Source organism: Trematomus bernacchii, unplaced genomic scaffold (genome assembly GCF_902827165.1).
Source record: "Trematomus bernacchii unplaced genomic scaffold, fTreBer1.1, whole genome shotgun sequence".
NCBI lineage: Eukaryota > Metazoa > Chordata > Actinopteri > Perciformes > Nototheniidae > Trematomus > Trematomus bernacchii.
In genome coordinates this window covers 5,245,020-5,259,197 of record NW_022987714.1, presented here as the reverse complement: position 1 = coordinate 5,259,197, position 14,178 = coordinate 5,245,020, and the positions used below count along the sequence as shown (strand labels likewise).

The following is a 14,178-nucleotide window of genomic DNA, read 5'->3' as shown; positions in this document are numbered from 1 at the left end:
TGGCAATTTAACCAAAATCATGTTAAAAAAAAACCTTGGCACGGAACCTTTCATAATGGGAATCACAGTAAAATAGGAATAATCGCTATCCATCGTGGGGAATTCCATGCATTTTTAGCTGCTTGTAATTTATGTGAGTGGAGCTGAGTCTGTAAACCGTACATGTGTTTAATCCAGTCAAGTGTAGCTGAAAGCGCAGCTACATTACGTCTGCCTGTCCTGATGTCTGTTAGAGAGATCAGCGGAGATAACAGGAAGCAGGGCAGGAGGGAGATGGGGGGGGGGGGGGGGGGGGGGGGGGAGTGCTGACAGACACAGCGGGAAAAAGGAGAAGGATAAAGAGTGATATCAGAGGCCTGAGAGTGTGATCTTTGCCAGGAGAATTGAGATGACGTCCAAAAGGCAGAGAGCAGGATAGGCTCAGTGCCAGACCACATTGAGGATCCTCAAACATACAAAAGTGCACGAAACATACACACTGTCCAACCTTTCAGAAAACTTACGGAAATATGGAGCTGTGAAAATATAAACTTCATTGTCCAGGGTCCTTTTGTAGAAGCTGGACTCGTATGTCTCCGGATTCTCGGCCCAATCTTCTCCAGCACTGAAAATTAGTATTGTATCATAGTATTATATATGCGCCATTATTTCCATAAAACACCAAGCAAAAGTATTTGAGGTATCTGGAAAATGTGTATTTAAATCTTTAGCCAGATTTGAGTCATCAAAATAGCAATCAAATCTGAAGCACTTGATATATGTCAAGAGCATGACCCTGTTAAAGGAACAAGTGAATGAGTTCCAGGTTTTATAGGCAGGAGGAATATGCATTTATCTTCAGCTGGAGTATAATATTCTGACCAAGCGAAACCCCCCACATTTAGGTTAGACAAAAGAAGCAGCGAGGAAATTGAGGAAAATGAGCTGCTGGATGTGTGGTTATGACCCGTGTCCTGTTCTGGCTTGGCAAGCTCTGGGAGTTCAGCTTTAAGTGTCTAATCCTCTCTGTTCTGGAAAATAACCCAGTGGAGCAGGTGAGTAAGGCAGCCAAAAAAAACGCTCAGCTCAAGAGCATTACAGTCTGTATCCATTTTCATCTCACACATTTACACCAGCAAATATTTGGGCAAGGCTTGACGGGCTGTTTTACGACGCCAGCACTAACGTGAGAAGTGAAACTGAGTCAAGAGAGAGAGGAGATTACCTTCTTGGGAAGACTCTTGTGATTCCTCCATCTGTGGCTACAAACCTGGCCACTATCCCATCCCTGAAAACATGGAAAACAGCCTCCAATCAAACATCAAAGCCAATCGCACTGATTAGAAAAAGTGTTTGTGAGTTGTGAGAGCAAGCTGCAGACATGACACAAATCGTATGTGCCCACAGTCACTTGCCTTTATATGTGCTAACGCTAAACAGACACCCTGCATTGTGAGTGTAAGTGTTTGTTCAGATTATTTCAGACAAGTGGGCCTACCATGAAAGGAAACACACTGATGCAATTATTTTATTTTCCTCTAGAAACAGCATGTCTTGGCAGAGCTCTTGGTTGGGTGTGATATGCATTCTGTGCTTTGCTTTCATCGTATTTCTCTAGTTGGATATGATCAAATCAACCAGAGTAGAAATGATAGATTGAAACTCTGGCTCAGTTACTCGGTAAATTGAGCATGAAATAAGCGTTGGCTATTGTAGTACAGAGCAATATTTTGCACATGCAACACAGATTTCTATATGAAGAATGTTTTTAATAAGCACTGTAAGTTGTATTGTTGTAAAGAGAGAAATATTTGAGACTCACACTGTCTGCTCGTTCCAAAGTTTAACCAGTTCAGCTGTCAGAACTGCATCCAGAATTACTCGATTCACCAGGGACATATTACCTGTCAATATAAGACAAGATACATTTAGCATATTTCAAACATCACCATAAAAACTCTGCTCACTAGGGAAATACGGTTGAAGCAACGTCCGTCTTTTGTGTAAGAATCTTGGCAGGAAAGATGGTTATGTTGTGCTTTTGGTCTTTACTGATGAGCCACTGAGCAATGCACTTAATCCAGTATTCTCTTTTTCAGCTGATCTGTTAACTGGCTAGCATGGATGATACGCTGGAGACAAGTGTTTAAGTGTTTGAAAATGGTAGACAAAGAGAAGGTGTGTCGAGCCAAATGTCGAGCCAAATCGAAAAGTTGCTCTCATGGAACTTGTTAGGAAATCATCCAGCTGGGAGACATGTTTTCGTAGGTCTTTTCTGAGTGATTATTAGACAGTCAGTCAGCAGGGAAAAATCTTTGAAACATTTGCTGTTGCTGCTTTAAAAGAGAGACAATGCCAAGATATTGAGTTTGAACCCCATTGTAAAGAAAATTGTAAAGAAAAAAAAAAAAAAAACTTTTTTAAAGTAAGCACAGGTTAGCCACAGTGACGCGTCCTAAAACCGAATCATAAATCTAATTGATAGATTTATGATCGATAGATTTATGATTAGAAAATTATAAAAGTAGGGTAGACATTTGGAGATTATCCGACTGAACAAAACGTGATCCGTTTCTTAAATGTGTGTCAACCACAGACCTTATTTCGAGATATTTTCCAAAATCCTATGGAGAAATTGCATTGCTTTTTTGTCGAAGGAACCCATGCACAGCTTACTTCCGGGTTTTAGGACGCGTCACTGTGGCACTCTATTGAGTCTTGTTTTAAAGGTACCCTATTATACTGTTTTTCATTACTTTATTATGGGTCTCAGATACAAAACATGTCTCTGAAGTGTTTGGCTCCAAACACCAAACAGATCATTGTAGCATCCCATAATCCCCTCTGTTTCAGGCCTGTTTCAAAAGGGCTGATTCTCTGTCTGTTACTTTAGATGAAAATAAGTAGCCACTCCCCACGCCCCACTGCGAGATATTTGGTTAAAAAGAACCCAAATGTGCTCTAGGAGGAGATTCAGGTGATAAGGTGGGCGGGGGTTACCTTGGTTGGTTATTGGCTAATGGTTACACAAGACAAAAAATCGTAATGACATCATAAAGTGGCCAAAATCTGATCAGCTCATTTTCAGACAGGTTTTTATATAAATGGATCAGGACAAAAAGTGAGCAAATCTTTTTTCCTGAAACTTTCAGAATCTCTTTACACAGAGGGGACACATGTTGATGTATAAAAGACATGAACAAGTGGATTTTGCATAATAGGTGACCTTTAAATCATGTCCATAACTTTGTTTAGAAATACTTTGAAATGAAAGTAAACTGTGAGACCATACTGCACAAACAGCAACAGAATGAATGCATCTTTATATGGCTTGACCTTGGGTTGAAATGGATCAAGGCTATCTAGATCCATTAGCTAGATGATGGTGGTAAGCCATACTAAAGGGGAGATCCATTAGATGATGACAAATCAAACACAGTGAGTCATTGTGTAGCATGACAACATCAAGCTTCTTGGAAACTCAGTAATATCAAGCTGATGTCATTCTGCTTCGACCGCACTGATCTAAGGACCAAAGTGATGCTCTGACCTTCAAATGTTGACCATTGTGATATCAAAGTATCGCTGTGACTAACAGTAAAACACACCATGCATACACACCAACACTCCAACACTCATTACTGTACACAAATCAAAGCTACATTCTGTATATGTGTTGATCAGTGGTTTCATAATACTCATATGCATACAAACAGAAAGCTTATATCACAACCTGTGCAGGTGTGTCAAGTGAGATAACAGTGAAGAAGATGCATGACTCACATGCATCTGGGGGGTTCCTATCAATGTGCTGGCTGAAGTCGAGGACAAACTGGGTGTTGTTGAGTGACAACTTCAGCTCTTTGCAGTATCCCCTGAAGGAACAGTATTGAACAGTTTCAATATCACTCCCTTGTTCAGTACAGTGACAGTTCAATAGTGTTAGGGTCACTCACCTCGGAGCAAGGTAGGTGTATCCATACTCATCAAAACTCTCCTGCAGTATGGTTTTCAAAGCTTTTGAAAACACAAAGCATTTGGTTTAGGAAAAAAGAGATTATGGATTATCCGAACTAGGTGCTTAAAGGTGTGGTCGGTATTTATAAGACGATGTTAATCAGGAAACACTTCACAAGTAGATGGATCAAACACATACATACACACACACATATAATATTGGACATTTTGTATGTGAATGATTAAGGTAGAGAGTATGGATGAGGATGAAAGGGGGGGCATGAGACAATTACTGAGTGAGAAATACTTGCCTTCTTGCCCTGTAGTGACCCCAGAAAAAGTCGAGTTGAGGAGAGGAGAAAGTAGGAAAGACAAACGGTGATTAAAATGCATTCATCCTCTGATAGAGCCATACCTTGGAAAATATGCTGAACATTGTAAATAGTTTACACAGTAGGTAAAACTAAATATATCATGCCGTGAAACAATATCACATCTAACTGAAAAACTTGAAATAGATTGAGAAACGCAGAACAGTAAAGGAGCAGGAGGATGGCATGAAAGGGACGGCACATAAATATATACAATATTAATAAATAATAGACCTACTACTCTATGCTTTGACTGCCCTTGCTCTGGATTTCATTTAAAATACTATCTGGTAATTCTTATCTCATAAATGACATGACAGGCATGGACGGCCTTCATTCACTGGTCTCTTAAAATGATGACATTTTTGACATTTCCTTTAAAATATACTGAGTCCTGTGGTGCAGTCTGCAGAAAAAATTACTGAGCGCTGAGTTTCCTCGAGGTCGTGAAAATCTGGTGCAGGATGAAACAACGTCCTTCACATAAAAGATAACAGGCAGATTCATTGTCCCTCTGTCTCTATAGACCGGGCAGGGTGTCTCTATGTCCAATTGCTTTCCACGCCACACATCTTTCTTTTCTTTCTTTCTCTTTCTTTCTCTGTCACCATCTCTTCAACGCCAGTATTAGGTCATTTATTGAATGCATGTAGCAGTTCTGCCATATGGACAGAAAAACTGTTCAACACACACTTGACTAGGGACCCTCCGTAATGTAGTAAAAGGACAAGTGGCCGCAGGAACCACCTACTGCAGGAAAGTGCTAAGATGGATCGAGGCATTGGTGGTCTGGCTCCGGTGTGAAACTCTATACGGCTGTACGGAGAACTTTAGAGTCCCGAACTCCCTTATCGGAGTAGTCTGTGGCAGCAAGGCATGGTGTGTTACTTTCTTTAACAGGCCTGTAAACGTTCTGACAGTCTTTATAGCATGGTGACAGACTCGTTATTGCAGAGAGGGAGTGATACAGAGGCCGAAACACTCAGTCAAAATCTCATCTGTTGGAATAACTGCACCATTAGCCATTTATGCTTTGTGGTGTCACATCAAAGATATGAAAAAATCCACTAAAGCCAGATGGTTCTGTGCTGATTCCGATGATTTTCTTCCATTTATATCCCTTGATCAAAGTGTCTACCCATGCCTCTACAAAGTAATGAATAAGCCTCAGAGTCCATCCATCTATATGTAATCATGCAAATACTGTTTATAGAAGACACATATGAAGTGGAAATGCATCACGTGGAAAGAGAAAGACATGGATGACACAGAATAGCGAGTACTTGCCCCAAGTGGAAGCTGTGAGATTCCAATGTGAAAGGACAGAAGAGAAAAACATGCATTAGAATCAAAATGCCAAGAACATCACACAGAGTGTACAGTATGTGTGTATATGAAAGAGATTTGTCCTTGTGATTATTAGCCATGTTCTGAGCTGTTAGGAGAAGCAGCCAAAGTGTTTCATACAGCGAGACAGCCTTGAGAGCAAACACAGCAAAAAAAAAGTAAGCTGAAAAAAGGGAGAGGGATAAAGGAGAGTAAGGAGAACAAAGCGAGGACAACTTTACGGATTAGATAGAGAGACAAAGGAGAACAATCTGAGTAAATCTGTTTGCTTCAGGTTGCCTGTTAGCCTGAGACAGATCTGCTAAAGTACAGATGGACTTTATAAGAGGATGGCAGAGATGAAATTGGCCATCGAGACAGAGCGAAAGTGTGGAGTGCAGAATAAGAAAATAAAGGAAAGCTGGTATGAGAGGTGATAATGAGCAGGGAGAGGAGGCAAGGGAAGTTTATTCTTCTCCAAACCCTGAAGGAGGGCCAGAGAAGGGGAGTAAATAAGAAGAGAAGAGAAAAATTGACAAGATCAAAAGATCCTGTGCTTTGGCTGGGTGTGGGAGAAAGAAGGCATGTGGATGAGTATGTGTGGGAGTGCGGGGCGACTGACCAGTGGGTTACACTACAAAAGAAAAGCACCGTGGGGATCCGCTGATCTGAGCAGCAAATACAAAGGAGTGGTTGTGGTTCCAGCTAGGAGCAAGAGGAGATACTGAAGAGGACAACCCAAGGAAAGTATGCATGGGAGCTGGTTGTGAGAAACCAGCTAAATTAAATCTGATTGATTTGTTTGAACACTTTTTAATCATGAGAGTGTACGCTATACTTACACATAGCATTGTTTGTATCATTCCCCAGATTTGCTTGAATGAAGTGTTCACTGTATTTAGGCAGAGCAAGAGCCAGGCTGAAAAAGATAATCACAGTCACATTGATGATAGGTTGCAAGCTTAGTCGTCATTAAAGCAATTGGAAACTGAAACTAAAGCAAGCAATGTTTTCTAAATTGCTCTGTGAAGTCGTTTTACATACTGAGTATTTGCATGAGGCACGAGAGGATGTATTTGAAACACAGAAAAAACACAAAGCTGATTAAGGTGTCCATGTTTCTCAGGAAGGCTTTGCTGCATGTTCAATAATAATCCCTTGAATGTGTTTCCCATCAACTAAGCCGAGCCTGCTATTAGAAACATGAGAGTGAGCCCTGTTGGCTTAAGTAGTGTCCTCCATCATCTGGAGTGCTCTTAGGAGTTAGTGGCAGTGAGTTGTCCTAAGTGAAAGAGACAGATTAATAAACCATGAAGGCTGAATACAAAATTGCTGAGCTGGTTTACCTGTAATCTGTTCCATTGACCGGTGCAAACGTGTATGTCCGGACTCCTCGATCTATGTACCTCTGGCAAAGGTAATACACACAGGAACTGGCATTTATAACTGCTATGTAATGTTAAGGTAAGTATTGTTCAATGTGTTATTGTTTACAATTTTAAAGGAAAAAAAGGGGCTATCCTTAAATACAGTTTAAAGTTATATTAAGTTTTTCTTTCAATAATACAAATCACAAATACAAACATTTATTTTTTAAATCTAGGTAGAATATAAAAGACAGTTTTCAGCTCAATGAAACCTGACACATAATCGGCAGTTCCTACACGTTTTATCTCTTAAGTACAAGTAAAGATGTTTGCAGGAAAACAACTTTGATTATGTAGGAGCATGAAATACAAGTGGAACATATTGGGTTTGCATCTTTTAGAATAGTTTTTATATAATCTGTGATGAAATATGATAATAAATATTGAAACTAACTGCTGCTTCAATATGAATGACTTAAATAGTTCGTTTTGCAACAGTATATTTACGTTACAAAAAAGAAACCTTTTCCTTTGTACAATGATAGACACTTAGCACTCCTAATATATTGGTATTTCAGTTTGCCTACATAGTCAGTGAACATCTCTGCAGAGTATTCAGCTGCAAGGCACAGTCATGGCAGGCGACCTCTACAAAAGCATCCAAACTAATTTAAAGTTCTCCCAAATGTTAAGCTTATTTGAGTATTTTTTCTTACCTCATCTTGAGTTTTTACCAGAGTGTTAATGGTACTTTCGCCTGTCTCACCATCGATCATCATTTTTCTGATCTAGTGGGAGAGATGAAGAAACAGACAGTGTAAATGAACTGTGTTTCAAACGTCACTGGATCTGATTCAGTGAGTCTCAGCTGATTTAAAAACATTCTGTCTCATAACGGCAGGCTAATAAATTAGGAACACTGAGTAAATCACATGCAGGGGCTTGTCATGATAGCTTTATGAGGAGACATGAGACATCTGGCACCTGAATACCTGCCTGGATGTATATCCTCCTCTGAATATTTGCCTGAGTGTGTGTGTGTGTGTGTGTGTGTGTGTGTGTGTGTGTGTGTGTGTGTGTGTGTGTGTGTGTGTGTGTGTGTGTGTGTGTGTGTGTGTGTGTGTGTCAGGGGGATTTCAATATATCAGAACACTCCACCTCCACTTTGATGTCATTCTCCAGCTCAGCATCTAGGAAGTCCAGAGTAACAGGTTCCTGGAATTTAGGATTCTGAGAAAAAGGATGATATTTCAGTCTGAAGAGTCCAATAATACTGCACACACGCACGCACACACGCACACAAGCACGCACAAACCTGATGACAGAATAAGAGGATTGATGTGAACAAAGAAGAAGAAACCTTTAGCCTTATCCTGCATGGCTTGAAACAAAGTTTATAATGTAATAACCCCCTTTCATATCACTCTATCGAAAGCCTGCTGAGTTGATAGAGTAAAATGTTATAAAGTTCAGTGGACCGTATTACGATTGTTATTCAGAAATGGGTTCTTGCTATGGCAATCGGCCATTGAGAGGAAAATCCCCTGCATCTTAGAACTGGCATTGCATTGAATTACATCAAGTGTACTACAATTCTTTTAGCCATACTGCTCTTTTATTTTCAATTCAAGAGTAATGCCAATCATTTTCCTTAACATATGACTCCAATGAAGTCTGTGGTATAAAAAACAAAGGGCGCCATATGGCAGTATTTTGACAACATATCTGTGACACCAGACACAGCTGAATCAGATTTGATACAAAGTGACACTGGACCCTATTAATGTCTTGTCTTAAAAACCCAATACGACTGAGTGGCTTTATGGTGGTATAAAATGGTAGCAATAATCTAGTGCTTCTCTATAAAACAGCACTACATGGAATCTGATACGAGCCTCTCCTCCAAAGCGTTTGTTCACTCAAAAAAATAAAAAAGTCTTTATTTTATGTTGACATGTGCAAGGATGCATTTCAACTTTGAAAGAAGTAAAATAATTAAGAGTAGACACTGAAGGTTAAAATAAAAAAGCATGCAATAAACAATAAAGCAAAAATACTCAATCAAATAAAAAACACGTGTTAATTTTCTTACATTTGATGGAGGGTTAAATGAAATGAAGCAGCAAAGAAAAGTGATGAAGAGGAAGCATCTCAGCATGAAAATGAGAAAAGAAAGAATAAGAGATCAAGCGGTACAACACTGAATGAAACATCAAACACACACAACAACGAAAAAACAGGAGAGCATATGAAAAGAGGAGAAATGGGAACACTGGTGGTGGGAACGGCAAAGGAAAGAGATCAAATGCAAAAAAAGAAGTCAGAAAAGAAGAGCACAAGAGAGAATACTGTATGTCAGCAGATGATTTGTAAAGGTGAGCTTAGATGTCAGATTAAAATAATGCTTCTGCAACTGGGGTGATTTGTGCAATGAATATGAAATATGTACAAACATAGTTAAAGAAAGGGAACAGGGGTCAAGGGAAATGTTGACAGGGCTGAAGGTCAGCATTACTATTCACCTGATGTCCCATTGAGATCCCATCCCATGATTGATTCAATGACACAGTGTGTGATTGACACGCCCTACACACATACACACTGTACTAACGGTTGATGGGGGGGGAAATAATAAGCACGCCGTCTAGCTTGAATACACAATATCAGTGATATGTGCTACAAACAAAGACCATATGTATAAAGTGGACGTAGCCACCCTAACGTCTAGAACTGGCTTTTGGAATGGTGTTTTCTAAGCCTCGAGGATGGCATTTTTGCCGTAGCCATCTTGTTTTTTTGGAAACAGAAGTGACACAAGAGGGTGGGGCGAAGGACAACCAAACTGTATCCAAGAAAGTTCAAATTAAAAAATGTGTACCATTAACTTTCATGAAGTGTGAAAGGGTAAAGGTTCTATCAAATTGTGGTATCAACCTGTCAATCTCAAGGGGCCATGCCTTAAAAAAAAATACTTTGCTTTATTGTGAAACTAACTCTAAATCGGACCATACTTTACAAATAAACATGCTGTATTTATAAGGACATACAACTAGCTAATGGGATTATACACTCATATTCATTATCATGAGTTAACCTAAACTTCTATGCAATCTGTTTTATTTTTGCAGCCGGTTCACTCGCCCCCTGCAGGACACTAGAAAATATTCAAGTTTAAGGCACATTCATATCAGCTTCACTCTAATGATTCCAAGGTTATCGCTTGACTAACAAGCTTGATCTCAATACAACCTTGTTCTCTTCCCACTGTATTTTCTTTAGTTCCCACATATGCAAGCTGCACTTCTAAAACCAAAGTGTAACAACAAATGTTTAAATGGAAAATTGATAGGAAAGCAGAAGAAGCCAACAACATCTCTAGGACTATGACTGCTGCTATATCTACTACAGTTTAGAACACTGAACACTGCTACCTTAAGGAGCTACCTCTGCTATCTTCACTACTTCTACTTTATCTCACCTCGTGAAAAGTGACAGCATATTTATTAGTGAGCCTGAGCTTCCTGTTTCGAATCCTTTTCTAGGGAAGTTATGAAAAGATGCACAATGATACATTTTGGTTTTCAAAAATGTCTCTGTGTGGGGGCTTGGGGTTCCAAAGTTCCTCAGAAAAACAACTTTTCACACACACACACACACACACACACACACACACACACACACACACACACACACACACACACACACACACACACACACACACACACACACACACACACACACACACACACACACACACACACACACACACACACACACACACACAGAGGGAAATCTCCTTTGTTCAAAGAAGGGGGAGAGAGATAGGTCATCATGGCCCCACACACTGAACTCCCATGCAGCACATGTCCGCTGTGCAGCCTGTCAGAACCTGCTTGCCCCGGGCTGAAGGTAGTGGGTTTCAACCTCTTGTGGGGTCGTGGCTAATTATCACCAGGTTGCATCTTAATACCTGCCATTGGCTACAAAAAATCCTGCTTCCTTTAAGTCAGACAAAACAAATTTGATATGGTACCATGTGCAGTTTTGCTGGATTTGCTGGATCTTTCACTTTGAGCCTAATTATAAACATAATTGAAGTTGTTGTGAAATCAAACATACTTGAATTGCCTCAAAGTAAGCTTGTACAATAGAAGCTGCCATAAAACAAATATGTTCCTCTTTTCCTTCATATAAAACGTAATCTACATACAAAACGCAAACACCATTAGCATGATATATTCCTATGGATAAAACATTTAATTTTATTATGGGGTGTACTACTTTCACTTTCAAACACATTATCTCTACTTTATGCCCCGCAGCTTCTTTTCATCCTTCATTTTTAAACATTTATGCCAGTTCCCTGCCAAGTCTACATATCTATTTTATCACACATGGTAATGAGTGACCTTCTAGCAAGAACTGACGATATCAAGTCATCCTCTAACTGGAGAATGCGTTCTTTTTATGAAAATAATAAGGAGATGGCGTATGAAACAGTCTGAAAAGAACCAGCACAGACTGCTAGAAAGCATATTTCTCATTGAGCAGAAGCAGTGATTTTGTAATCATTAGGAATATTCAGAATATAATACTTTGCGTCAAGAGATAAATAAATGTGTTGGGCCAGATGCCATACCTTTGGCTGGAGATTGGGGTGCAGCAGGACATATCCATTAGGATCAATGGCAAAGTAGTATCCATTTGGACCAATCTGAAGGAAAAAAATAACATAGGAGTGGGGAATTAAATATGTGTCGAGAAAGCCACATGATGCCTGTAGATAAAAGTTGTGAAAACAGCTGATAATAGGTGTTAAACATGTGTAAAATAAAGGCTTTAGTGGTCATAAAGTACAAGATTATACCTTGCAACAATGGGTCTGTAATGAACAGCAAAAGGTTTTATTCTAGTAAGACTTTATATAGACTTTAGAAAAGAACAACACATCTAATGAAATCACATCACTCACAGCAGAGAGAATTGTCACAAGACTTTTGGTTGTAAACATATTTTTGTCAACGTGCGTGTTTGCACATATGGATGTTACACTCACTGTGAAGCGTGGTGTGAGGTTCTTGATGTCACCCAGAGACACGTCAATCCCCATCACACCGAGGATCAACTGATTCTGGTGCTGATGATAAAAAGATAAAACATGTATTCATCAAATCCTGCCACTGTTGTCTCCACTCGTCATGTGTTCAAGTATATATTTACTGCACCTCGACATTCCTGTCATCTTTGGTCTTTGTTTTATTGAAGACAGGTAGAGTTCCAGTGATGACCAGTCCCAGCTCCTGATGGAGAGTCAAGCAAATGCTCTTATCAACTCAGGAATATTATCAAATCAAAATCAAATCAAATCAAATCAAGTTTTATTTATAAAGCACATTTAAAAGCGATTTTTGGTCGAGCCAAAGTGCTGTACATGTAATAAAAACACATTACTACAATCACAATAAAAGACAATAAATTACAACAGATATATAAAAAACTCAGGAATATTATCACAGCAGGAGCATTATTTCTGTACAGTTAAATGAATTATAGCACACAAAGTGTATCATACCAGAGCATCAAGGTATACATTAGTCCACTGGACCTGTTTGGCCTGCTTGTCTGCCAGAACCATTGGTCTACCCAGCACGTCCAGATACTCCTACAATATACAAACACATTTTCCAAATTACTGCTTTAATGATTTTCACATTCTTAATTCATGTGTAACATTATATATATATCATGCCCCAACCTGTGTGTTTATTCTGATGGCTCCAATCGAAGGAATTTCATAAAAGTAACCTAAATAAATGTAAGACACATTGACCAAAGGTTAAAGTCACAATGTCAGGGGAAGTTAGATTCAAGAAAAATATGTTATTTATGAGATGATTGATAAGATAATTCACTGTGTCACATTTACAACCATTTACCCCCTTCTAAAAACCACATTAGTTTATTATCACTGCCCCACCCTTCTTGTATGTTTAGTATCGTTTCATACCACCCTTGCACCAGGTTAAAATCACTGTAATCACTACCAAGTTCTAGTCTAGTTTTGAGTGAAACTTGATTTAATACCAGGATTGTTATAAACTGATAACTATATTCAGTATAGATGTGTGTTATGAACTGTACTGTACCTTTGTTGGAACAGGCCATCCACTGAATGGGTCCTTTATCATAGTTGTGTTGTCCTACTGAGAAGGTGAAGATCCTCACCTGGAGCACAAGATTCAATTCAACAATATAAAACATGATGTAACCTTTAACATGAGAAACAGTTATTTTTCAATTTGGTAGGTACATCCCGGCAATGTCTATTATTTATTATTCAGTTTAGGTAAGAAAATATTGTCTTTTCTGTAATAATGTTATGAAGAACTATGGTCACAAACAATTCATATGAATGTAATTTATTATTTACATACATTTAGTTGGATAAATTAATATAGAAGACTATTTTTGAAGAAATAATCTTAACATGTAGTGGTGTATATTTCAACTACATCTACATTTACAAAAAAACATGAATGAGATACATTTTTAATCTAAGATGTATATGCTGTTACTGTATGACAGTGATGTTGAAGTGTGTGTACAACCTGCTGATACATGCCCATCTGTGGGTGTCCATGTGTATGAGGGTGTGTGTGTGTGAGTAGTTCTTTGTTTCACAAAATATGCAAAATATGTTATTTGCCTTCTGCATACACTTTTAGTTTGGGAGGATATGCACAAGGAAGTTTGGACCCAAAGGGAAATCCAACAAGCTGAGCCAAATAAACACTACCACAGGCACACTTCCACTTAGATAAAAGCAAAATATTCACACTGCAGTATCAAACGCCCCAGTCTGTGTGTGTGTGTGTGTGTGTGTGTGTGTGTGTGTGTGTGTGTGTGTGTGTGTGTGTGTGTGTGTGTGTGTGTCCGTGCTTCATCAACTTACCTTTTTGTCAGCATTGTACTTCTTCAGTATTGCCGAAGCTCTTTCCTCTCCTCCGTCAGTAAACAGCATAATGATCTTGTTGCAGTTTGCTCTGCTCACATTCGTCTAGTCAAAGGAAAAATATGGCAACAGTTCTTTGTTAATCATGTACTTTCACCGAGGTTGGGGCAAGATGGGTCAGTCTGTTTGTCCATCCCATTTTGGCTAGAGAAATAATCTTTTATTG

At 39.1% G+C, this 14,178-nt stretch overlaps 1 protein-coding gene across 1 annotated transcript in view; it reads right to left on the bottom strand.

The window, feature by feature from the left end:
• The window catches only part of LOC117491237 (voltage-dependent calcium channel subunit alpha-2/delta-1), a 54,648-nt gene that overhangs the window by 8,443 nt on the left and 32,027 nt on the right, over positions 1 to 14,178 (bottom strand). Inside the window, exons 12-27 of the mRNA XM_034141115.1 lie at positions 13,953 to 14,057; positions 13,147 to 13,225; positions 12,756 to 12,805; positions 12,573 to 12,662; positions 12,226 to 12,300; positions 12,057 to 12,137; positions 11,640 to 11,714; positions 8,159 to 8,230; positions 7,717 to 7,788; positions 6,980 to 7,041; positions 6,476 to 6,552; positions 3,936 to 3,996; positions 3,763 to 3,854; positions 1,802 to 1,883; positions 1,205 to 1,267; positions 504 to 604 (exon numbers count right to left, since the gene is read on the bottom strand). Of these exons, the coding sequence (XP_033997006.1) occupies positions 504 to 604; positions 1,205 to 1,267; positions 1,802 to 1,883; positions 3,763 to 3,854; positions 3,936 to 3,996; positions 6,476 to 6,552; positions 6,980 to 7,041; positions 7,717 to 7,788; positions 8,159 to 8,230; positions 11,640 to 11,714; positions 12,057 to 12,137; positions 12,226 to 12,300; positions 12,573 to 12,662; positions 12,756 to 12,805; positions 13,147 to 13,225; positions 13,953 to 14,057 (1,237 nt within the window). The remainder of the gene's footprint in view (positions 1 to 503; positions 605 to 1,204; positions 1,268 to 1,801; positions 1,884 to 3,762; positions 3,855 to 3,935; positions 3,997 to 6,475; positions 6,553 to 6,979; positions 7,042 to 7,716; positions 7,789 to 8,158; positions 8,231 to 11,639; positions 11,715 to 12,056; positions 12,138 to 12,225; positions 12,301 to 12,572; positions 12,663 to 12,755; positions 12,806 to 13,146; positions 13,226 to 13,952; positions 14,058 to 14,178) is intronic.